The 26,578-nt window shown below is 41.8% G+C and overlaps 1 protein-coding gene across 2 annotated transcripts in view; it reads left to right on the forward strand.

The window, feature by feature from the left end:
* Positions 1-26,578, forward strand: part of trpc3 (transient receptor potential cation channel subfamily C member 3) — a 103,561-nt gene that overhangs the window by 55,238 nt on the left and 21,745 nt on the right. For both annotated transcript variants that reach the window (XM_033017089.1, XM_033017153.1), the window contains 3 exons: positions 15,281-15,545; positions 19,397-19,592; positions 21,741-21,962. In XM_033017089.1, the coding sequence (XP_032872980.1) occupies positions 15,281-15,545; positions 19,397-19,592; positions 21,741-21,962 (683 nt within the window). The remainder of the gene's footprint in view (positions 1-15,280; positions 15,546-19,396; positions 19,593-21,740; positions 21,963-26,578) is intronic.

Consider the following 26,578-nt stretch of genomic DNA (forward strand, 5'->3'; position numbering starts at 1 on the left):
GTGGCGTCTTGACACCTTTAAATATATTACCAAACATTTGCTGCATTTATGTCCTTTGGCCATCTCTTGTTAGTTAGTGTAATGTCAGATGGGTATAGTCAGTTTTGTCAGCTATTATCATAAAATGCCTTTAGAACATTTCTTGCAACCTGTATATTTTGTTGTGGATAAATTATGTGGGAAGCGAGAGTGTTTCTGTACCAATAGCAATAACGACCCATGCTATGGCCATGTCATGATAATGTTCGGTCCTTCACAGAAAACATGCTTGTAGTGTGCATGGTTAAGCATATATGTTATCAAGGTCCAGGATTTATTGACACAGGTTGATCATACGCTGAATAATCCAACCACATTTTTGTTTGGAAGTGGAAGGAAATAATAAAAATTGCATTAATTGCAATGTGTAAAAAGAGTTGAGATACCGTATTATAATTTTGCTGCATGTCATTGTGGTATATATCATGTCTTGATTGGTGAATATGTTAGTTTGTGACTTTATTTGAAGCAGAAATAATATGTGAATGCATAATTCCGACTGGTAACTGCGCACTTCGTCCGAGCACGCGTCATGCAAGCCATCTTAAATGACCACCTAAAATGTCATTTGGCAACCTAAAAAGCTGCCAAGGTTGCCCGGCTGGCAACAGGGAAAAAAAGCTAAGCGAGAGCCCTGGTAGGACTTTCACAGTGAACAATAGAGCCCTGGGGAATGGTGTAGAGCATCAACAAGTACAAGTACATGGCCCCCTGAATGAAAGTTGTTTCACGGATGGTCAGAGTGGTGAAGAAGATGTATGGCATGCTGGCCTTCACGAGTCAAGGCATTAAATATAGTTGTTATATTTATAGATGTTATGTTGCAGCTGTACAAGACATTGATGAAGCTGCAGTTGGAGTACTATGTACAGTTTTGGTTTTCCAGCCATAGAAATGATGTCATTAAGCTGGAAAGAGTGCAGAAAAGATTTACAATTTGTCGTCTGTACTTGAAGGCCAGAGTTAGTGGGGGAGGCTGGACAGGAGAAGACTTTTTTTTTTTTTTTATAATTTTATTTATTAGAAGTACAGTACATTACATGAATACAAGCCAAGTATAAGCTATTACATGTATTGTACCACTTCATTTTTTAAGCTTTAAAAAGAGAGAAAAGTAAAGAAAGTAAAGAATGTGAGAAAAAATTGTGATATTGTGAAAAGTGATCAAAAAGAGAGACCTATTAAGCAAAAAGTTAGGGGAAAAAGGTTAAGAAATAGGCCGTAAAAAAGAAAAGAGAGAAAAAGAAACAAAAGCTCTCTTATGAAGACCGAGCAAAAAGGGATATACCAACTTCGTATTTTTCATCCCCCCTTCACAGATCCTGAAACCATTTCTTTTTAAAGTACTGTTGCACCTTATACTTGTAGTAAGTCGATAAATGCAGACACGTCTTTTGGAAGTGGTCTGATTTGCTTGCAAGAAGGAGTCTCATATCTTCCAGGTGTAATATTTCAAACATAGTTGAAATCCACATATTTAAGGACAGGAGAAGGCTTAATTGGAGCATTTGAGACTTCGACTGACCTTAAAGAAGGTTATAAAATCTCGTGGAGCACAGATAAGACTGGGAACATAGTCTTTGTTTCCAGAGAAGTGTAATCAAAAACTAGAGAGCATAGGTTGACTTGAGAGGGGAAGATAAGAAGGGAAGTTGTAAGTTGTTTGGAGAGGTACATGGGTAGGATAGAAGGATATTGGCCTAACAAGGGGAAATGGGATTGGCTTAGATGGGCTTCCAGGTTGGCATGGACAAATGAGGTTGTTTTGGTGATCATCAAAGCACAGCTCCGATGGACTGGGCACGTCATTAGGATAGATGAAACCCCCATGCCTCGACAGGTCTTCTACTGCGGCTCTCATAGAAACATAGAAACATAGAAAATAGGTGCAGGAGGAGGCCATTCGGCCCTTCGAGCCAGCACCACCATTCATTGTGATCATGGCTGATCGTCCCCTATCAATAACCCGTGCCTGCCTTCTCCCCATATCCCTTGACTCCACTAGCCCCTAGAGCTCTATCTAACTCTCTCTTATATCCATCCAGTGACTTGGCCTCCACTGCCCCCTGTGGCAGGGAATTCCATAAATTCACAACTCTCTGGGTGAAAAAGTTTTTTCTCACCTCAGTCTTAAATGACTTCCCCTTTGTTCTAAGAGGGACATCCTATTCTCCCAGGGACAAAGGAACTGTGGGCGTCCCAGGAAGCGGTACAAAGTTTGCGTCAAGGACCATCTCCACTGTTGTGGTCTTGCACCCAAGCAACTGGAAGCCTGTGCCAGCGACAGAACACGCTGGCGCGCAGCAGTGCGAACAGCGGCCAGCAGCTTCGAGGAGCGCCGCATAGAGGACTTACCAAAGCCAGTGAGAGGAGAAAGGCTGCCCAGAACACGCCAGCGATGACATTCATCTACCCCCACTGTCCACGAGGGTGCAGTTCCCAAATTGGACTCGTGAGCCACGTCAGAACTCACCAGAATTGAGACTGCACAACCCGCCATCATCGTTACCGACGGGCCACTACCATGGGTGCTGAAAATCTCCATGGCTAATTCACATTCAAAAATGGGAAGGGGGAGCCACTATTTAACACAGATAAGTGAAGGTAAATACCCTGTGGATCACAGAGGATGATAATTGGAAACTACCGGCTTCATGAATATACTTTTCTACAATAGCCTTTATATCTATGTTACCAGCAATCAACCTGCTTCAAACTGATGGGATGCTGAGGCAGCTATCCTTCTCAGGGAGTAGTCAACATGCACTAGGAGTTCCATTACTACAATCCTAATATTCCTAATTGTTGAAAGTTCCTGCGTATTTAGGTTAAATCAGTTGGCAAGTCCTGTTCTAAATGCGCATTTGTAATTGATTGCATCCAGGTGGACGGCTATGAAATTAAAGGGCCTGTCCCACTTAGGCGATTTTTTCGGCGACTGTCATAGTCGTAGCAGGTCACCGAAAAAGCGGAGACTGGACCCCCCTACGACAATGTCTACGACAAGCTACGACAACCTACCACCTAGTCGACGTCAAGCTACGGCAAGCTACCGACAACCGGCGACCTATTAGGATGTCCACCTACGACCACACAGGCGACAACCTACAACAACCAAAGTCAACCTACGCCCACCTACGACCCTGTCAGCGACAACTGAAGACAATTCAGTCGCCGGTTGACGTAGGTTGACGTATTTAGTCGCCAATGGAATTCACCAAAGTCAGCACCCGGCAACAACCAACGTCACCTGGCGACAACCTGCGTCATATTGGCGACAACCTACGACAGGAGAAGACAAGCTACGTCAAGCCCACAGTCGCCGAAAAGTTTTGAACATTTCAAAATCCAGCGGAGACCATAAAAACGTTATGACTCTTTAGGCGACTTGAGGAGACTACTCACGACCATGCAGGCATCACTCCGCGACCATGTGGCGACAAAGCTTAGTCGCCAAAAAAATCGCCTAAGTGGAACAGGGGCTTAACTCTGTTTTCCTTATCAATGACTAAAACTACCTTTGTTAATTCAGGACATTTACCAATCCACACTGGGCTCTTCAAATCTCCTGCATTCAATTTCCAATTACAGTTTTAGACTAACCAATCCAGAAATTAGTCTGGATCTATTCCATCTGATTACAGATTTTTTTAGAACAGCAAATTTCAAAAATAAATTTCATACACCTTTTGAAAAAGTATAACTCTTTGATAAAATAAATGTACTCGGTGTTTCTGATCAATCAGACATCTCACACTTATTTTAACAATGTGAAAATAAATATTATGTTGAATACTGGTAGTCTCTTGCAAGGAAGAAAATTAATGATTGTATTCTCCTTACGATTCACTTCATGCTCTAAACAGATTTTAGAAGTTATTTCTAAAAGATGCATTATCAGCATCACTCAACATATAAAATAACACTCTGTAATTGATCCTGCCATTTGTGATAAAATTATAATTTTCAACCTCAGTAAAATTGTTCTCTGTCCTTGTAATGCAAAAAGGAATGATCTACTTATCGTTTAATGATTTCAGGAAGTCCCTTCTGGCTTTGGAGAAAAGTAGAGTGCCAACATGTTTATAAACCTACAAGGCTAATGAAAATAATTGTTGCAATTACAAGCAGTGAGAATCAGATTAAAGGTATTCTACTGCAAAAGCTGTCTTCCACGATAATCACTTCATGAATAGGTCATTGCTCCCAACAGACACATTTGCTTGAGAGGATTGTAAATTGGATAATTGACCTCGAAGGTTAGCAGTCCAATTCATGATTCATCTGATTTATCATTCATTAAAATTAATGATCTGGAAATTTAACAACCATGAGTTGGACACCAGGTTTCAGAATATGAAAAGGTCAGCACCCAAGAGAGTTAACTTAATATTTAACTCCATAGGATCTCTCGTACATATGATTACATCCACGATAGATTCTGTATCCTTGATTTTGTCCAGATAACCTAAGCCAAATGTAAGAATCCTCAGTCGAGAGTTTAGAATAAATCAGATATATTGTCAACACTCAATTTTGTAGTCTATTCCCATTGTTGTACAGCAGCATATTTAATTATTAACATATAAACAGTCATTAAGTGACGCTAATGTTAAAAATATTCTTATTGCATGTCACCAAGTTTTGCTCTATATTCTCATATTTCTCATGACATAGAAGGAAGCCATTTGGCCTAATGTGTCTATGCTAAATCTCAGAGTGATCCCATTAGTCACACACCCCCATATTTATCCCAGTAATCTCTCACATGCCCATCAATATAACACTGGCCAATTTACAACACCTATTTAACCTATTTAACCTATTTGGGGTGCGGGAGAAAATGGTAGCAGCACACATAGGAACTCACATAGGCTTAAACAAAATAGTACAAACTTCACACAGACTGTATCCAATTGAACTCTGCTCCCCACTATACCTCTTTATGTGTGTCTACTTATCAATGATTTATTTCTAATTGATGTTAGTAAATTCTAACATTGTTTCTAATGTCAGAAATAATGTTAAGAGTTTATTTCTAAACCCAAGCACACTGCTTCTACTTTCTTTCCCTGAGACATTGTGCGGCAGTTCTTGTGCATTTGTGACATCTGCACAGGTTTAGTTTCCTCCGTCGAAGAAATTACCATCAAACATTATCTTAGGACATTAAAAATAATTTAATATTTTCTTCTGCAATTAGTTCCAGTCATTTACTCTGTTTATTAATTTGTTTGTTCTAAATTTGTTCTCTCATATTTAGATTAAAATCTTTATGTCACTTCATTTATAAATATAATGGGTTCTGAAAATAGTGCAAAACGAGCAATAAAATAACAAATTGTTGGTCACATTACAGTCTGCCGACTTTCTGGTCTATTTTTAATATTAATCAGTACCAGTTAATAATCCTCTCCTCCCAATCTCCATAACCTCCTGTTCCTCTACCTCACGGCATTTTCTTTACTAATTCCTTTAATGGAACATTTTTATTTATTGTCCAACCCTAATTATCCACTGAATTGAATGGCTTTCCAAGGCAATTAAGAACTAGCCATATTGACAGATCTACAGTCACATAAAGTCAGGACAGGTTAAGGATGTGAGATTTATTCCGCCCCAAACTTCCATTCTTTGATTTTACAATATCAATCAATATATTTCAATATATAGTAATAACAAATATATCCACAAGGTTGTTATCAAGAAATATGTCCACAATTGTATGTTGTATTGCAATGAACATTCATCAACAGGATTAGTAACTGTGATTTTTCTTCCCTATGATGGTTGCTACTGTATTCAATTGGGTTTAATGGGCTGTGCGTAAAATAAGGCCTGCCCTGAGGTACTGGGTGTGCATAGAGCTCTTAATAGGCAAGTCATTAGTTCAACAGGAGGCTAAATAGCTGCAGGATGTTTCTTTAGATTGATGTCATTTTAACATTTCCAGCTTCCACCATAATGAAGAGGGCAAGTGATCAAGATCAAGAAAAAGAGGGTATAGAAATTAGATCTCAAGATATCACAATTTTATATGCTAAGCAATCCAATTCCTATGTAATATAAACTGGTAATGAACACTGGAATGAATCCAAAGTGTTCAGATTGGGAATGAGGTTTATGAGAGAAGCAGATTTTAATGGGATTGATATTAAGAGAAGAGGGTATATAGGATTGTAAGAATTGCAACAAGCCTCCTAATACTAATGGAAATTTCAAAATTGAGGACTGGTGTAAAGTACAATGGGAAAAGTAGGAAAAGTTAGGGCCTGAACTCCCTGGTGATTTCTGGAAGATGTCAGGCTATTACAAAGCTCTCCAGTGTTGCCTCCCATCTTATACCCACTATAAATTTGAAAACTCTTCAACCTGTGCATTAATACAGACCTGGTTCACTTCACCCCACACCCTTGTGCCAGTATATCTGCAACACAGAAATATGGATTTTAAAATCCAATTTCCAAACCTCTTAATTTCCCTTTCATATCCCATGTAGCCTTATTCAGACCTTCATAAATTCATGTCATAGGAGCAGAAGTAGGCCATTCGGCCCATCGGGTCTACTTCACCATACAATCTTGGATGACCTATCCCTCTAATTGTTCAAGTTCCATTCCATTCCTCAGTTTTGAGCTTGTACAGTATATTTTACACTTTCTTCTACCAGTGGAGGAGATGCATTCAATGGCCAAGGCCCTGTCTCAGAAATAAAATCAGGAAACGCTGGAAACTTACACAAAATCAGGCAGCTTGTGTGAAAAGAGAAATTGAGCTAATGTTTCAGACCAAAGACCCTTCATCAGAGTATTTCCTTTTCCACAGATGCTGAGTGTTTCCAGCATTTTCTGTTTTTATTTCAGATTTCCACCATCTCCTGATTTTTTTTAAATTTCCATTTGCCCTGAAATTTGTACCTGAACCTACAGCTTTCTCCTTTGAAGTACTCCGCAAACTACCCCTACTGACCAAGCATTTGGTCATCTGTCCTAATGTTTATGTGACTCAAAAACCAAATTCCATCGGGTAATATTGCAACGAAGGATGCTTTACTGTTTAATGTATGTTATAAATACGAGCTGTTTAACTCTCATGGTGAGGGTAACTTGTGGAGGTTTGTTACATAGTTGTTTGGATTCGAATCAGGATCTGGCTTAATGGCGAAAAAGATGTAGTATTGTGGGTGAGGCCGTACTTTGTGGGGTATGGGGGATGGAAGAGTTGCAAGTTACAACATCTGGATTCTGGGATGAATCAATATAAATCAATCTATGTGTTGCTTTAAAACTATCTCCATCTATATACTGCCCCGCCAAAGCCACCAGCATAATAGACAATAGACAACAGATGCAGGAGTAGGCCATTTGGCCCTTCGAGCCAGCACTGCCATTCAATGTGATCATGGCTGATCATCCCCAATCAGTACCCCGTTCCTGCCTTCTCCCCATATCCCCTGACTCCGCTATTTTAAAGAGCACTATCTAGCTCTCTCTTGAAAGCATCCGGAGAACCTGCCTCCACCGCCCTCTGAGGCAGAGAATTCCACACTCACCACTCTCTGTGAGAAAAAGTGTTTCCTCGTCTCCGTTCTAAATGGCTTACTCCTTATTCTTAAACTGTGGCTCCTGGTTCTGGACTTCCCCCAACATCGGGAACATGTTTCCTGCCTCAAGTGTGTCTAAGCCCTTAACAATCTTATATGTTTCAATGAGTTTCCTCGCATCCTTCTAAACTCCAGAGTGTACAAGCCCAGCTGCTCCATTCTCTCAGCATATGACAGTCCCGCCATCCCGGGAATTAACCTTGTAAAGGACATAATCAAGGAGCATGATCAGTTGTGCTCACCATGTAGAGGTTGTCAAGCTGGAAAGGGTGCAGAGAAGATTTGCGAGGTGTTACCAGGACCCAGGGCCTGAGCTGTGGGGAGAGGTTGAGCAGTCGAGGGCTTTATTCCTTGGAGCGCAGGAGCATGAGGGTGATCTTATCGAGGTGTACAAAATCAATGGAGGAATAAACTTTTGCCCAGAGTGGGGAAAGTGAGAACAAGAGGTCATAGATTAAAGGTGAGGGGGGGAAAGATTTAATAGGCACCTGAGGGGGAACTTTTTTACATAAATGGTGGTACGTGTATGGAACGTGTTGCCGAAAGAGGTCGGTGAGGCACGTACTATCACAACATTTAAGAAACATTTAGGCAGGTACATGGATAGCAGGGGTCGGCAACCTTGTTCTGCATAGGGGCCGGGACGCATGTCATGAGCGGATGGCGGGCCACGTCTATCACGTGTACACATGGATCCCGCCCCGGATGGCAGGCATCAAATCACGTGTTCACAGAAGGTAGGCAAAAATGCTGGAGAATCTCAGTGGGTGAGGAAGCCTCATGCAATCCTTGCATGTCTCACCCGCTGAGTTTCTCCAGCATTTTTGTCTACCTTCGATTTTTCCAGCATCTGCGGTTCTTTCTTAAACGTGTTCACAGAAGGTGCGTGACACTGCCGGCGGCTTAGCGCAGGATGCGGTACAGCCAGAGCTCAGGGCGCCCATCCGCTGCTCGGGACATCCAGCGGGCCAGATGATTACGGGGAAAAATATCCGCCTGCGGGCCGGATGATTTTGGATTACGGGCTGCTTTCGGTCCGGGGACCGTATGTTGCCAACCCTTTCTTCTTCTTCTTCTTGCGTATGGCGTACGACAACTTGTTCTATTTGATCTTATTTGATTGTGCACATCGGTTTGATTGCATTCGTCGAAACAGGGCGGACCACGTGAAGGTTGCAATCTCCCACCCCTTTGCCAACCCCTGGTTTGGAGGGATATGGCCCAATCTCAGGCAGGTGGGACTAGTGTAGATGGGGCATGTTGGTTGGCGTGGGCAGGTTGGGCCGAAGGTCTGTTTCCATGCTGTGTGACTCTATGACGCTACTTTAGATAACAGATTTTACTTTTCAGTGCACTGAGACAGGGACAAGACATGGGGTTCATTTATCATGGAAGCTGTATGTCAGGGTTTTATTAATGAAGTTTGATGAAGAGGAAAGGACTTTGCATAATATCCTGGTGAACTATTCAATGTATAATAGACCTAAAGGTAAAATATACTTTAAATACCGAGTTTAAAAATGACATCAGGGAGACCAAACCTAATGTATATCATAGACTAGAGCATTTTTAAACATGACTGTAGTATTTTATTCTGATTAATGCAATCTGTCACTTTTACCTGCTTTTGCATTTCCCATGCCCTATCTTGCCAGTTTAACTGATGGTATGGCAGCACAGCAGAGATATGATCAACATGTTCAGGCTCATCTTTCCTGAATCCTCACCGAGAAATGCAGAGGGCCAAACGGGATAGCATTGGAAAATGAGTGTAGGGAACACAATGAATGATTAGCCCACACTCATTTGATACAGTTTAAGATGCACAGATAATTCATGCTGTGGCACTAATAACGCTGACAAGTTAGTGCTAACCACACTATGTTTTGCCTTAGCACTTCATCACAGTGGTTGGATAGCATCATTTCAACCCAGCTGTCACAGATTAAAGACAGTCGGCATCTCTTAAAGATGTGTGCTCTGCCTGGAACAAGTGGTGGAATTCATTCTTCAGATTTAAAATGTAGCTGGAAGACATGGCCCAAGACAGGACAGTCTATTGAATATGTCTCTGCAACACTGGAGGTCCTGGTGGACCGAGTGGAGTAGAGCAGAAGTTCCCTCAACCCACAATTGACCAGGTGGTTATAAAGCAAATGCTGGGGAAGCAACAGAAAAAAAGTCAATGCAAGCAACTAGGACAGAGGATCTGGATGAAGTATAGAAATGTGTCCAAAGTCCACACGCATATGGTCACATGGTCAGGTCCGTAAATATGTCTTCAAATCCCAGCACCCGTTAACTCCTCTGCTAACATCACACACTGGTCAATGCAGTACAACCACATCATTGCTGTGCCTAAAGGACTCACACTTTGCTCTAAGTGTCTCACCACACCTTTACATCTACCACTACCTCAATCCTCATACACAGACATTACAGTGTATACACAATGCCAGCTGTTTAAGCATCGCAGACAGTTCAGCCAAACATAATATACAACACTCACTAGTGTATAGAACTTCTATGTATTAGTGAGTGTTGTATATTAGAAGCATGGAAAACCACAGCAGGACCAGGCACTTCGGCCAACCATGTCTGCATTTACGTTGATACCAAATTAAACTACTCCCATCCGCATGCATGGGGTCTACATCCCTCTATTCCCTGCATGTTCACATTTCCAATGTAAAACTAGAACATGGCCATCTGAAACATGTTGCTGTAATATCTCACCTGGATGTTGCCTCCCAAGGTGACATAGTGCACGAGATCATTGAAAATGACAGAATTATCATTTTTTTTGTCATGTTCTCATCCTTCTTGAGAGATGTATTCAAAAGAGAGTTTGATATACCTTTTAGGACGGAATCAAGGAATATGGGGAGAAAGCAGGAACGGGGTACTGATTTTGGATGATCAGCCATTATCATATTGAATGGCATTGCTGGCTCGAAGGGCCGAATGGCCTACACCTGCACCTATTTTCTATGTTTCCTATCCTACTATCTCCTTTGATTATACAATACAATACAATTTATTTGTCATTTGAACCCCATTGAGGTTCAAACGAAATGTTGTTTCTGCAGTCATACACACAAGAAAGAACCAAGACACAACACACTTTACACAAACATCCATCCCAGCACATCTCCTCCTCGCTGTGATGGAAGGCAAAGACTTATCTCTCCCCTGCACTCCCCATTCCCCTCCCGATGTCAGAGTCAAAGTCAAAGCCCCCGGCGGGCGATGGTAATTGTCCCGCGGCCGTTAACGCCGCGCCGGGCGATGCAAGGCCACGCTCCGGGTCTTGTTGTTGGAGCCCCGGCGGGCGCTAGCAAAGTCCCGCAGCCATTCCAAGCCACGCCGGGCGATGATGTAAGGCCCCGCTCCAGGTACTCTTCAACCCCGCAACTCGGGCGGGTGAAGTCGCCGTTGCGGAAGCCCCGAAAAGCGGTCTCCCAGCAGGGACCCGCGGGCTCCCGGTGTAACCGTCCACCAGACCTGCGGTAAGCTCCGAATCTCCGGGGGTCGGGTCGCAGCCGAGCGCCACCACAGCTCCTCCCGCTCCGAACTCGGCCAGCTCCGCGATGGTGAGTAAGTCCGCAGGCTCTGTGACTGGAGCCCCAGGTCGTTCCTGCTGGAGGCCGCTCCACGGTGCTCGGCCCCAACGACAACGGAGACCAGACAGAGAAAAGGTCGGGTTCTCCGTGCAGGGGATAGATTTTTAAAAGTTTCCCCCGCCCCCCCACACACACATACCCACACACATACACAAAAAAAAAAAAAAAATACTACATTCAAATGAAACAAAAAATAATAAAAAGACAGACGGACTGCAGAGGCCGCTGCGACGTGAGTCGCACCGCCCACCGATACAGTCTATTCAGTCTATACATTGTTCACTTTGTAAACAAGCCCTTTTCATCTTCGCCCTTGTCTCGTTATATTCTTATTGTTGAATCTTTTCCTGTGATGTTAAAATTACAGTGATGTTTAAAAACCATAGAATAGCAATATAGGGCATATCACCCATTTATCTATTGATGAGAAGATCAATAACATTAGGGACAAAGCTTCAATACCATGGAACATTTTCTGGATTGGTGGACACAGTTGCTGGATTTGTTCTGAGAAACAAACAGGCCAAGTGGAGCAAGTGGCAGTGGTGGAATGTCTAAGAAACAGCAACCATGTTGTCATAAAGTTTAAAATAGCTACATAGAAAACTCATGTCTAATCCTACTCTGAAGCTGATGCTGTTAGTTTCAGTGTGGCGTTCCCTGTTGATAATAATAATAATAATGGATGGGATTTATATAGCGCCTTTCTAGAATACTCAAGGCGCTGATGAGTTGCAAGTTCCCACAGTTGTATCCATTTAGCCCAACAGGGTGTGATCTTTGCAGACAATTCTTTAAAAATATAATATAACACATGCAACACTCTACCAGCTGTGGGGACTATGGCGTCTCAATGAATGGATGTTCTCAAATAGTCAGAGTAGCCTGAATAAGTTAAGTCAAGTCAAGTCAAGTCAAGTTTATTCGTCACATACACATACGAGATGTGCAGTGAAATGAAAAGTGGCAATGCTCGCGAATTGTGCAAAAAAACAAACTACAAACAGAATGGAACAGAATCACATATTCACATATTACATACTTGTGGGAGGGAGGAAGAAAAAGGAAAAAAACAGCAATTTTAAAAAGACACCACACAACAGTGAAATGGTACAGTAAAGTTAGTCCCTGGAGAGATGGGAGTTTACAGACCTAATGGCTTCTGGGAAGAAACTCCTTCTCATCCTCTCCGGTTGCCTGACCGTAGCAGCTGGAACAGTCCGTTGCTGGGGTGGAAGGGGTCTCCCATGATCTTGTTGGCTCTGGAGTTGCACCTTCTGATGTATAGTTCCTGCAGGGGGGCGAATGAAGTTCCCATAGTGCGTTCGGCCGAATGCACTACTCTCTGCAGAGCCTTCTTGTCCTGGGCAGAGCAGTTCCCAAACCAAATCGTGATATTTCCGGACAAGATGCTTTCCACAGCCGCTGAGTCATATAGTGATACAATGTGGAAACTGACCTTCTAGTCCACATCGGCCTTGCCTTACTCACGAGTGCTGCAGCGTGTGATGTCCATGTCATATCCTCAGAGTTAGTGACAAACATTGCATGCAGGAGACACATTATTTGTACAGAGTGGCACAAAAAACACTTCCAGAAGAGGGTTACTCGTGAGGTCTCCCCAGGAACATGACTGCTGCCTTAGAATACTTGCACTTCAAGTAGCCTCAAGCAGGGCAAATCCTCTTGCCTGCTCCTGAACAAGAGCAGATGAAGTCTTCTCTTCTTCAGTTGAGTGACCTCTATAATGTAGTAACAGCAGCCTGACATGATCCCCAGGCTGGGGAGCTAAGAGTAATTATCATCTTGAATTCCACAACCAAAATATTCAGGGAGACTTGAGACCTTATCTTGAAGGTTAACACAGGTTTGGAATCTCAGTAAGGAAAAAGGAAGCATATTAGCACTTTAACACGCATATTTTTAGTAATTTGGTGAGTGAGAAAAGAGCAGTTGTTTTCAGGCCAGCGAGACTGAAAGCAACACTTTCTGCTCTGAGAATTTGACTTAACCTCAAATACAGAAACTTTGGGCACCTGTTGCCATCTGCAGTAATACCACCTACAGTTGACCTGCAACACATCACTGTGCAATTATGTTGGAATAAAAGGTATTTGGTAGGATTTTAATTTTCCGAGAAAATATATGGGGATGCATTTCCTGACTGGCGAGTGGACACTTAGATATTTGCATAAAATTACTGCATTTGAACCGATTTTCAACAAAGGAATATTTGTATTCGTAGATTTGAATGAACTGATTTCTCACCCAGTATCTTTAGCCAGCTCAGGATTTCCCAAAAGCTTTTCAGTCAACAAAGTACTTTGTAGTGAAATCATCGCTGAAGGAGTGAGGAATTACACCAGTCTTGGTGTGTGTGGAGAAACAAGAGAAAATAACTAGATCCATTAAGTGTTGTTAGTTGGGGGATAAAAAAACTGTTATCGGGAGCTCAGAAGAATATTGGGATCCATAATGGTTTATTACTGACAAGTATGCTGAGATACAAGGAAAAAGTTTATTTTGTGAACTCCCCTAATCTTTGAAATGGTTTCAGGAAACTATTTACATCAACTTGATGTGACAGAGGCACTCTCAAACTAGTATCTAAGAACTGAACTCCAAACCGTTAGCCTTGACTTGGGACTCGAGCCTCTGCAGTGCAACCTGAACCCTCAACATTTGGATTCAGGAAGATAAAATATAAACATTGAGCTATTCTGACATCCCTCCTTCACCCTCCCCAAAGATAGTAGAGATATTTTTCTGTTGTTAGAAATATTGGTCATTATAGTGGCCTCTTACAGTATCCTTTAGTTCATCTTGAAGTCCTTGGACTTAGTAAAAAGTCACAGGTACATATTCCAGTCTTCAAGATTGTTTGGTAATCTCTGCTTCTCCCTCTAGTAGACATGTCACTAAGATCGTCCAGCATGCTTGCAGGAATCCTATTGCAAGCTTGCTTTCAAAAGTTAACGACCTGTCATTGTGGCAGATCATAAAGGGATTCATTCAGACCAATGCAGCCCGAACTTTCAGCCATATATTTCAGTTTAATATAAAATATCAGTTGGATGCAGTTATTGATCTCATTGTATTCATCAGTGTGTAAGTTAGTCATACTTTGAAGTTTTACAAGTCATGTTCATGGGCATAATAATCAATAGGTGACTTCAATCGCTGATAGCTACTTATGAAAGATACAGCTTTTAATATATTTTATTCCAATTTATCATTAAGGGTTATGAATAGTGTATGTGCGGCTTGATTTTTCCCAATCAGCAGTCAATCTGACTACGGCAGAGTTACAGCAGGGGCTCGATGGAACAGGCTGAGATTTAGGAAGTGACTTGCCATATTTCAAAGACCAATTTTATGGTAAGGTTGCACGAGAAGCACCTTTCGTATCTGAACGTTTCAAGAATCATATTAATCTTTATAATTACTAGAAGCAAGTGTACATTTAATGTACTGTGCATATTCATTTATTTGCTGAATGTTAATTAAATAAACAGACCCCCAAACTTGAAGAGAGCAGGAAAGCACATGATATATTCCAGTCAACTGAAGTGTATTGGATCTGGATTATTAATTCAATCCTAGATTTTTTTTAGATTCACCCAGATATTGAGTGAATTAAGATATTTGAGTTCACAGGGAACAAGAGATCTTTGGATAGTGAAACACTTGGCTAATATTTCACATTAAAACTTTGACAGTTCTGAATAAAGATGATAAAAACTGCAATCTTGCATTTATCTCAATTGCTACTCTTTGACTTGTTGATTACTTTAAATCCTTTCTGGGGTTTTTTTCTCCATGAAACTACTGAAAGATTGTTGAAAAATCTGAAAAATTATTTTAGGATATAATTCAGAAGTGCTTTTGATTTCACGAATGGACCATAACAATTAATAATTTTGTGTCTACCTTCGATTTAAACCCGCATCTGCAGTTCTTTCCTACACATAACAATTAATAATGCTTCTGATAATATTTTTTCTTGTCTTTTTAGCCAGAGATAAATGGGTTCCCTCCGATCCTCAGATCATTTCTGAAGGCCTCTATGCAATAGCTGTTGTCCTTAGTTTTTCACGGATTGCTTATATCCTGCCTGCAAATGAAAGCTTTGGCCCATTACAAATTTCCCTTGGAAGGACTGTGAAAGATATATTCAAGTTTATGGTCATTTTTATAATGGTATTTCTTGCGTTTATGATTGGGATGTTTATCCTGTATTCCTACTACCTTGGTGCAAAAGTGAATGCAGCCTTCACAACGTGAGTACAAGTTTTCTTTTCAATTTATTTTATCTTATAAGATAATGGCACTGTCTGGATATCTTCTTTTGCCTGGTTTTCCCAGGTAGCTCTGTCTGGAAACAGTAGACTCAGGACAGGCTTTCTGCCCTTCACTAATGCCACTTTAAATCAATTGCTCCACACTGCTTAACATTGCACCAATCATCTGTTTGCCACATACCAATAGGATTGTGGACAAAAAGGAAAAGTTTTACAACAATAGTATGGTGAAACATAAATTTAAATTTAAATCCGATGCTACAATGGGTGGGGGGAAGGGGGGGTATATCTCCATTTTTTCTTTTCTTATTTCTTTTTATTTCTGCTGCACTGTTTTGGTAGGTTAAAAATGAAGCTGTACAATAATTGTAGATGCCGAGCGTTTTATCCTTGTACAGTTGCTACTAATAAAAATAAAATTTAAAAAAAGGGAAAGTTATCCTCGTGGGAAGTTGAGAACACTTCACATTGTTTACTGCTGCAAATTTTAGACATTCTGATTGACATGTCAGCACTGCCAAATCATTGACATTCTTTTGATTACTTTCAGGGAAGGTTTTAGCAACAGGATCCTTTTAACAATGTAATTTCCATGACTCAGCAAAAAGATGTAATGAGTGTGAATTGAACTTTAAGCGCCCATTGTCAGCATTTGAAGGATGCATGTTGAATAAGATGGGTGTTGAGTTTAACTTGTGCTCTCTAGAAAAGCATGTTTCATACAAACATGAGAGAGAAAAAAAACTTGTTTTTACATAGTCTTTTTCTTTTCACTAACTTGTATAATTTGTATGTTGGCTGAGTCCATGTGCCTATGATTTCCATTGAACCATAAACCTCGCTGTAATTGAGCGTACGGCAATAAACACAACTTGACTTTACAATTGAAGGCAACTTCATGCATCAAGTCAGCTACACGCTGGCCTTTTACAATTTAATATGATGACTCCATTCTCTTTCCTTTATCTCTCATCTCCCCACTACCCCTTTCATCCCATTCACCTGCAGTGAATAGCAGTGAAAACAAAATCCTCAGAAGGAAAAATAATCGAGATAGTTTCTCTCTGATTGCTAGTTTGTTTAAGAGGATGCAGAGGTGACTGGAAGACCACCTTCCCAATTTGACATATCTTTGAATCCTTTGATGTTGGCCATTGTTTAGAACTTGTCAAAGTATCATTCAATCTTTGCAGTGAATTCTTATTACAAGCATGTGGTGCAACACAACCTTAGAAATTAAGTGTTTCAGAACCGGATGGGAGGTGGATAAAGATATGAAGGAGGCATATCCCTTTCAATTTATTTCTATTTCTTTTCTTCTCTCTTTTCTCTCTCCTATTCTTTTTCTTTTTCTTTTTGCTTAGTGCACATCACCTTCTTCTTTTCTTTTTCGAGCTATATAATATTCTCTCTCTATATTTCTTGCTTTTCATATCTCTTTTTCTCTACTATTAAATTTAAAATAAGAAGTTGTACATGAAATGGCGCTGCACTGGCTGTAGCCTCTGCCTACAGCCTGTCTGTCATTTCTATCTTTTTTTTAAATTTTCAGTTAGTCCAAAGTCTGTTTTAGGGGGAAACTTTTACTTTTCTATGTGGGGGAGGGGGGCAGGGTAAGGGGGGAACCATCTCCCAGTCTCTTCCTGGCGGGGACGCGACTATTTCTCCGAGTCGCGTCCTCGACCCCCACCTCGCGGCCTACCAGCTGGATCGGAGCGGCCTTTCCTGCCGGGGACCAAGTACCAGACCAGGGCTGCTACAGCGGCGGCGCAGCGCTGGATTCACCGCGGAGTGGACGATGCCTACCTGGGTCGCCGTGGAGCTCTGGTACGGAGAGCTTCCAACGCGGGCGGCGCTGAACAACATCGCAGAGACCTGGGGCGCCTTGCAGAGGGTCTACAGCAGCAGTCTCCACCCGGCGCGGCCTACGGACTTTGGAAGCCGCCGACTCTGGTAGGAGGGGGCCGACTCTGGTGTCCACGCCGCTGAAGGACGTCCCACAGCCCCGACGTCGGACTTGTATCACCCCGGCGAACGGTCCTGGACATCCGGCCGCCCGTAGCTGCAACTGCGGAGGGCTGGGGGAGGCCCTGACCACGAGGAACAGTGGAGGAAGAGACTGACTTTGGCGCCTTCCCACACAGTGGGAAACTTTGATTCTGCTGTGTGGGGATGTTTTATGTCAAATTCTATAGTGTGTTGTGTTCTTTATTTTTTTATTGTATGGCTGTATGGGAATTTCATTTCACTGTGCCATCTGGCACATGTGACAATTAAATGTATCTTGATCTTGATCTTGATCTTGATGTTATTCATGTAGTATAATATTGTACATCACTTCTAATAAAAAAATATATATTTTTTAAATCTTTGCAGTGAATTAGCATTCACCTCATGATCCGATGTTCTCGTGACCCAGCACCCCCCCCCCCCCCCCTGTCCACTAAAACTATTGTTTTGTGACATCTGTACATTGTAATTTATGATCAAATACCTCAGTCTCCCTTATAGCTGTCTATCCACAAATTGGAAAACCCTCTGATTTCAGAAAAGCTAACAATTTGAACATTAAGGTTTGCCACCGTTTGAGATGTACATTCAATCAGAAATTGGACATTCAGCTTCTCTAGTCTGTTCCATCGTTCAATTGGTTTAATCCTTATCTACCTCTCAATTTCATTTACTGTCTGTGTCCATATCATGAGAACACTATCCAATTTGTTGTGATTGATTTTCATAATCTAACTCTTCGCGGTTATCCATCCTGACATTGGGTGCCAAAACCAAATGCAATACATATAGTATCTGATCAAGACTCTGTGATAAATATCATCCTTCCCTTACAGTTCAAACTTCCCCAAACAAATGCCAAATTCCCATTAATATTTAATAATAATGTTTATATATTTGTGAAGATTAAACCTTTTCATTCAGGAAATCTATAATGAAACTACTGGATACTTATCATGTAATATGATTTTATTACTTTGTTTTATCTTGTTGAATTATTTAATAATATGGTGTATTGATAGACTTGGATAGCAATCACAAAGAAGAAAAATAATGAATAAGTTGGCCTGGGCTACTTTTGTGCACCTTTCACTTAATGATTATATAAGGACATTAATAGGGGACTGAGAACCAATCTTCAGTCTGTTCTCACAGTGAAGATGATAATATTCTTCGGGAATCTGGAGAAAATATAAGAATTGGCCTGATTCAAATGCATAGAAAATAATTAATAGATGAAGACTAACTGGTAAGGAGAGAATACGGATATAAAGTGAACCACAATTGTGCTATATTATTCTGAGAACATTAGAAATAAAATGGGAGATGTAGACTATTGATGCAATGGAAGGAAATGAATGTTAAAGAAGTAAATGAGATATTTTTATGAGCGATGGAAAGGTCAGATTCAAGTCTTTGATAATGATCCTGGGGACTTCAGGCTTCCACAGACTGAGTTGTTCACATATAACACTGGTCCACTTGGAATTTATTCAACTTGTGAATAACTCATTTCTAAAAGAATATCACGTTAGGTAATGCAATGATCAATAAGCAAACCAAAATGAAGGAAACATGGGGACATTTAAATGTTGGCCACCATAATGTTCTAACATCCAGAGTTAACATGAAAATAGAAAATAAAGAAAGCTAGTTAAAAGAATACATTTTAAACACATTGTTTAAAAAAAAAAAGGGAATTTCAGTGTTGAGTAGGTTTTTTTATAATGTGTTCTTATCATTCAAATATTTTTATATATCATCTATAAAATATGATGTCACAATAGAACCAATTAATTTAAATCTGCTGTCTTCCTCAGAGTTGAAGAAAGTTTCAAGACACTTTTCTGGTCAATATTTGGTTTGTCTGAAGTTTCTTCTGTGGTCCTCAAATATGACCATAAATTCATCGAGAACATTGGATACATCTTATATGGAATATACAATGTCACTATGGTGGTGGTTTTGCTCAACATGTTGATTGCCATGATCAATAGCTCATATCAGGAAATTGAGGTATGATTTACTGAGTGTTTCATTTACCTTTAAATGCTTGGATATTATAAAAAAACAATAGTCGTAGATTTGAACATTCATTACCATGAAGAAAGGTAGATGCGAGTGAAGGAGAGGATTGATGGGAAGATGGTTTAGAACACTTGACACCCTTACCACTACTTTTCTTCCTGTTTTTTGGTCAATGTTGCAACCGCCCTGATGACCAGACTTTTCACACCAATGCCCTTGAGACGTATTCATTTTTTCTTTTATTGTGATTTCCACTCAAGTTGCAGAGCTCTTCCTTCAGGCCCTGACCTGAAAAAAATGATTATGTTTCCATCCCCGTTGATGCTGCTTTACATATTGGAAACTTCCAGAATTCACTGTTTTTGTTTTGAAAGTCCAGCATCTACAGCTGTTTGTTTCATCTGTTACAATCCCTTACCTTGGTGAGGGGCCCTAGTGTGATGTGTAACCCTGTGACCAAGCCAAGGGTGAGAAAAGGAGAGGGGAGCTGTTGGCTTCCTCCTCATTAAATAGATCTACCAGCATAAATACTGAACCAGAACAATCATGCATACATTCTGGTGATATGTTTGGCTGCCCCCAACATCTCCATATCCTTCCTGAACTCCAATCCAATTCTCATCCCAAACTCCATCCTTATTCCAATTCTGATCCCAAATCCCAAGGCCCTTTTGTTTCTGATCTTGCAATGATCTCGGAATAATTTGAGCTTAAAATGCAGCCTCTCCATTTCCCCGTAAATACCGGCATTATTCTGAATATTATTCTTGGAGCCAATATTTTCAATTCCACATTCAAAACAGTGTGGACAGATAGTGCTTGCATTTTCCACTGTCTGCCTCACATTTTCTCTGGTCTGACATCATTGGGAACTGTCATAGAAATGACATGGAAATGACAGAAATATGTCTACGGGATTAGAGAGGAAGAGGATCAGAGCGAGGAGTGGCCATACGAGCAAAAACATACCCTTGTAGAAACTTGGTTCCAGACTCCAGCATCTCCAGTCTTTAGTGTTTACATTTGACTGTTCCTGCAGACATTGTGTGATGGTCAGAGAGAATGGTAGTGGTAAAACCCATGACAGTTAGAAAGAGTTGAGGCAATAAGAAAACGGTGTGGTGCCAGACACCAGACTCAAATACCAATGATCAAGAGCATTGAGTGGTGGAAATTGGAGCAAATGGTCATGGTAGTGGAAGTGATAATGATTGAGGAAAGGTGGGCACGGGGTCGGGGTCGGGGTGTGTGCCTGCCCAATTGGAGGACTAGAGTTATTGTAGTGTGAACAATTATGGTTTTGTGCAATGCTGAGTGCTGACAATCAGTGGGGTAGAATTACAATAGGGAAGAGTAATGAGGCAGCAATGTGGGCACAGACTGATAATGATCAGGTCAATAGTAACCATTGAAGAAGTGAGAGGGGTGATCAGGCTGGAGCTTGGCAGGGAAGGAGGGAAGATGGGCAAAGATTGGGAATGATGAATGGAGAGAGGGAAGCAGGACGAAAAAGTGACCATTGGGGGAGGAATGATGGGAATTCATCAGGACCAAATGCAATGTGGGGCAGGGTGATGATCAAGGGGAAGGTGAGATGTTAGTTTTTGGGGTGGGGAAGGCAATTGTGGTCAGAGCGCAGAAATGCCAAATGAAAAGTAATGACTGGGTGGAACTAGTTGTCGTTGGCGGGTAGCCCAGTGATGTTTGAGACTGCAGTGCAAGTGGAGGGCATGGGGAAGGAACGACAATAAGAGTAGTGTTGGACTGGTGAGCAATGCTATCAGGGAAGCAGTCCTGGCAATTGGGCCATAGGTGATGATTGAACAGCATGGTGCTGATTGGGTGGGAAGCTGCGACAGTGATGATCTGGGAAGCAGTGATGATCAGATAGGCCATTTGTGTGGGGAACAGAGGTCAGTAGACTATTTTAATTACATAAGGATGGAGATTCTGTCATCTTTAGTAATTGGGGCAACATTCAAAACAACACTAACAGTTTTATTTTAAATCATAAATGAACACTTATTTGCTTCCAATGGCCCACAGAATCTGAGAAATGAATTTTAGCTGAGCCTGTTCTTCACATGCTTGTTATTAGTCAATCAGTTGGTGCTCTTTTTTCCTCTCTTCCCTTAGGATGATGCAGATGTGGAATGGAAATTTGCCCGTTCAAAGCTGTGGATGTTCTACTTTGACCATGGGAAAACGCTACCCCCTCCATTCAGTCTGATGCCTACTCCAAAGGCATGTATCAGTTTGATAGTAAGAATCAAAAACTGTCTCCTTGGCCTGTTCAAATGCAGAAGGAAAAGACTGAAGAAAGATGTAGAAATTGGAATGATGAATTCAAAGTCCAGGGTATGTGCTTTAAATTTTCAAAGACTTCTATATATGTAGCACCTATTGCTATCTCAGGAGATTACAGCTCATGAAATATACTCATGAACAGTAAAGAGATAAAAGTCATTTCATTTTTATTTTTGGTTATTAATTGGAGGTTTAAATACTAGTCAAGGCAATGGGAGAATACCACAACCTTTCCTAGCAATCTTTTACATCAATCCAAGAATGGAATTTTGGGTGATGGTTTAATGTTTCATGTAATACATGGTCTATCTGTCAGCACAGCCTCAGTGCTGCCAAATTAAATGATAAAATTGGACATTAACTCACAATTGTCTTAATCAGAGGTGAGAGTGCCACTGCAAATCGGTGTCATTATGACAATTACAGTGTGGTTAGAGGACAGAAGGGTCTACTAACAAACAGAAGTAATTCAGGAATGACCTCAAACAGTGGAGACTTGCAGTTACCAATAGAAACAATCACACAATGACACAGGTACAGCGAGATCTGGGTGTCCTTGTACACCAGTCACTGAAAGTTGGCGTGCAGGTACAGCAGGCAGTGAAGAAAGCTAATGGAATGTTGGCCTTCATAACAAGAGGATTTCAGTATAGGAGTAAAGAGGTTCTTCTGCAGTTGTATAGGGCTCTGGAAAGACCACATCTGGAGTATTGCGTACAGTTTTGGTCTCCTAATTTGAGGAAGGACATCCTTGTGATTGAGGCAGTGCAGCGTAGGTTCACGAGATTGATCCCTGGGATGGCGGGACTGTCATATGAGGACAGATTGAAAAGACTAGGCTTGTATTCACTAGAGTTTAGAAGGAAGAGGGGGATCTTATGGAAACATATAAAATTATAAAAGGACTGGACATGCTAGATACAGGAAAAGTTTTCCCAATGTTGGGGCGAGTCCAGAACCAGGGGCCACAGTCTTAGAATAAAGGGGAGGTCATTTAAGCCTGAGGTGAGAACAAACTTTATTACCCAGAGAGTTGTGAATTTATGGAATTCCCTGCCACAGAGGGCAGTGGAGGCCAAATCACTGGATGGATTTAAGAGAGAGTTAGATAGAGCTCTAGGGGCTAGTGGAATCAAGGGATATGAGGAGAAGGCAGGCATGGGTTATTGATTGGGGATGATCAGCCATGATCACAATGAATGGCGGTGCTGGCTCGAAGGACCGAATTGCCTCCTCCTGCACCTATTTTCTATGTTTTTATGTTTCTATATTCTTGACAAAGGAATTACAGAATATTTTGTATTAAAAGAAGATTATTTAGTGCTTGGCATTAAAACGCCAGGGATCTCTTCACTGAATTGCCTTTTTATCGTGGAAAACTTCCCCAAAAATGGTCAGTTGCTTGTCTGCAGTGAGATGGGAGAAATCGGCATGCAGGAGCTCCTATGTTTCAAGATGGCGGCGCTGGCTTAACAGCTGCGGCCCACCTGCAGTCCGTCTGTTTTTTTTCTTTCGTTTTGTTCTTTGTCATATCTTAGTTAATTTTGTTTTATTAAGTTGTGTATGTGTGTGGGTGGGGTGGGAGAAACATGCTTTTGTCTCTTCCTTCGGGGGATGCGACTTTTTCTACGGTCGTATTCCCCGTCCCCGTCTCCGTCTGCGCCGAGGCCTAATGGCGGAGCTGGCGGCATCGGAGCTGTAGCAGCGGCAGCAGCGGAGACCTGACTCGGCCCCGAAGCTGTGGCGGCGGCAGCAGCAGCAGCGGAGACCTGACTCGGCCCCGAAGCTGTGGCGGCGGCAGCAGCAGCAGCGGAGACCCGGCTCGGCCCTGGAGCTGCGGCAGCAGCAGCAGCGGAGACCCGGCTCGGCCCTGGAGCTGCGGCGGCAGCAGCAGCAGTGGAGACCCGGCTCGGCCCTGGAGCTGTGGCGGCAGCAGCAGCAGCAGTGGAGACCCGGCTCGGCCCTGGAGCTGTGGCGGCAGCAGCAGCAGCAGTGGAGACCCGGCTCGGCCCTGGAGCTGTGGCGGCGGCAGCAGCAGCAGCGGAGACCCGGCTCGGCCCTGGAGCTGTAGCGGCGGCAGCAGCAGCAGTGGAGACCCGGCTCGGCCCTGGAGCTGTAGCGGCGGCGGCAGCAGCGGCGGAGACCCGGCTCGGCCCTGGAGCTGTGGCGGAGGCAGCAACCACCCGCGGAGTTTGAACCGTCGCCTCGGCGCAGAGGGAGAACAAAGAGGGAAGAGACAGAGACTTTAAGATTTTGCCTTCCACCACAGTGAGGAGGTGTTTGGTGAACTCACTGTGGTGGATGTTAAATTTGTGTTGATTGTGTGTTTTTGCCATTTTTTAAATTATATGTATGACTGCAGGGAAACAAAATTTCGTTCAGACCGAAAGGTCTGAATGACAATAAACCAAATCTAATCTAATCTAATCTAATCTATGTACTTCATTGCCTCTGCAATGACGCACACCTGGAAGCAAATTGCCTGAGCTTCTGACCTTGTGTACTGACAAGAAAAAAAAAAGAATGAGAGAGAAGTCTGACAGTAACACATGACAAAACATAATTTTAGATGCCAAGTTTAATTATGGTGTGGGAATATACATTGATCATCTAAAGAAACAAAAGGGAAACCACAGTACTGACTTTATTTTGTAGTCAGGGCTAGAAAAACTGGAGGAGACAGAAAACTGAAGAGAGTTGACAGAATGACACAGTTAGTAGAGTTACTGCCTCAAAGCATCAGAGATACAGGTTCCATCCTGTGCTCCAGTACTGTCAGTATGGAGTTTGCACATTCTCCTTATGACCACATGGGTATCCGCTGAATACTCTGTTTTGCTTTCTTATCTCAAGACATGTAGGTTGGTAGTTCAATTGGCTGCTGTAAATTGCCCCTTGTGGGCAGGTGAGAAATAGTGTGTGGGGGTGAGGGGGTGGAAGGGGGTTGTGGATGAGAATGTGAGGAGAATAAAAATGCAATTAATGTAAGATGGTCAAATTGATCAGAGTCAGTGGGCTAAAGGTTCCGTGTTGTATATTTTCATGCATCTATGACTCTCTGTATAGGAAGCAGAAGTTGCTGTAGATTATGCAGTGCTTCCTCCTGCCCCTCGGTGATCATTAGTCAGGACATTGAGTGTAGAAGTTGGGATGTTATGTTGCAGATGTACAGGAGGTTGGTAAGGCCACACTTGAAGTATTGCGTTCAGTTTTGGTCACCAGCTACAGGAATGGTTCCATTAAGCTGGAAAGAGTACAGAAAGGATTTTCAAATATGTAATCGGGACCCGAGGTGCTGATTTACAGGGAGAGGTTGGACAGGCTAGGATTTTACTCCTTGGAATATAGGAGATGGGAGAGATAGGAGATGGAGGTTTATAAAATCTTGAGGGAAGAGGGAAGGTGAATGCACAGTCTTTTACCCAAAGGTAGAGGATTCAAGATCTAGAGGGCATAGGTGTAAGGTAAGAGGGGAAAGATTTACTTTGATACTGAGGGACACCGTTTTAGCATAGGATGGTGCCTATATGGAACAAGGTGTCGGAGGAAATGGTTGAGACAGATACAATAATAACATTTAAAAGACATTTGGACAGGTACATGGATAGTGGAGCTTTAGAAGGATATGGGTCAAACGTAAGGACGAGCTTAGATGGGCATCTTGATCTGCATGGGAGAGTTGGGCTGAAGGGCTCGTTTCATTGCTGTATGACTCTGTGACGATGGTCTGGACATTTCCACACAGTATTTATCTTGAAGAAGAGATACTTTTCATTTTGCATTAATATTCTCAATATTAGCAAGTATTATGGCCAGTTGATGATCAATCCCTTTCAGTGAAAAAAAAAAAGTGAATCTCCCATAAATGTTTCAATTTCTGCTATGACATTTTAGAATCCTAATACAAAATGTAGTTCTACACGTGGAATGTGTCATAAGTTTCATAGCACCAATGCCCTGACATGCCAACAAATCTCAGGAAGAGCCCTATGCTAACTCAGTTTAGAAGGAAAGGGGATCACATTGGGACATAAGATTCTGAGATATTTTCTGAGATAACATGGCAAATATTTTCATAGATTGCAGAATTTGGGCCAAATTTCAGAAGAAGAAGCTGGCCATTTAGGACAAAGCTGAAAGATTTATGTACCCAAAGGTTAGGAATTTTTTTAAAGATTTCTATCAAAGGTTTCTCAGTCATTGGGTATATTCAACGAGAAGATACATATGTCTTTTTGATAGTAAGGGATTATGATATATGGTGATTTAGACAGGAAAGTGAATGAGATACAGGATCAATTATCCTTGGATGTTTGAGCAGGCTGCAGAAGCCATTATACTCCTAGACCTCATTGTAGTGCATGTGCAAATGTAGCATTTTGGTATTTTTCTCAGCAGTAGTTCTCCTGCATCATTGAGGTTTTCACAAGTGTTTCTCTAAGTAATGATTGATGAGATGTGTGTAATGTGCCTAATTAAGTTGAATAAACAACCATTCATCAGTTTAACTTCAATGTAAGAACTGTAAGGAGAAGCAATATGCATCAAAGTAACAAATGGTGCGTACGAGACAAGAACACCCTGGGAACACATACTGCCTTAACCAGGGGTCGGCAACCTACAGCCCCCGGGCTGAATGCGGCCCGTAACCCGAAATCATCCGGCCC

This window comes from Amblyraja radiata, chromosome 1 (assembly GCF_010909765.2).
Source record: "Amblyraja radiata isolate CabotCenter1 chromosome 1, sAmbRad1.1.pri, whole genome shotgun sequence".
Lineage (NCBI taxonomy): Eukaryota > Metazoa > Chordata > Chondrichthyes > Rajiformes > Rajidae > Amblyraja > Amblyraja radiata.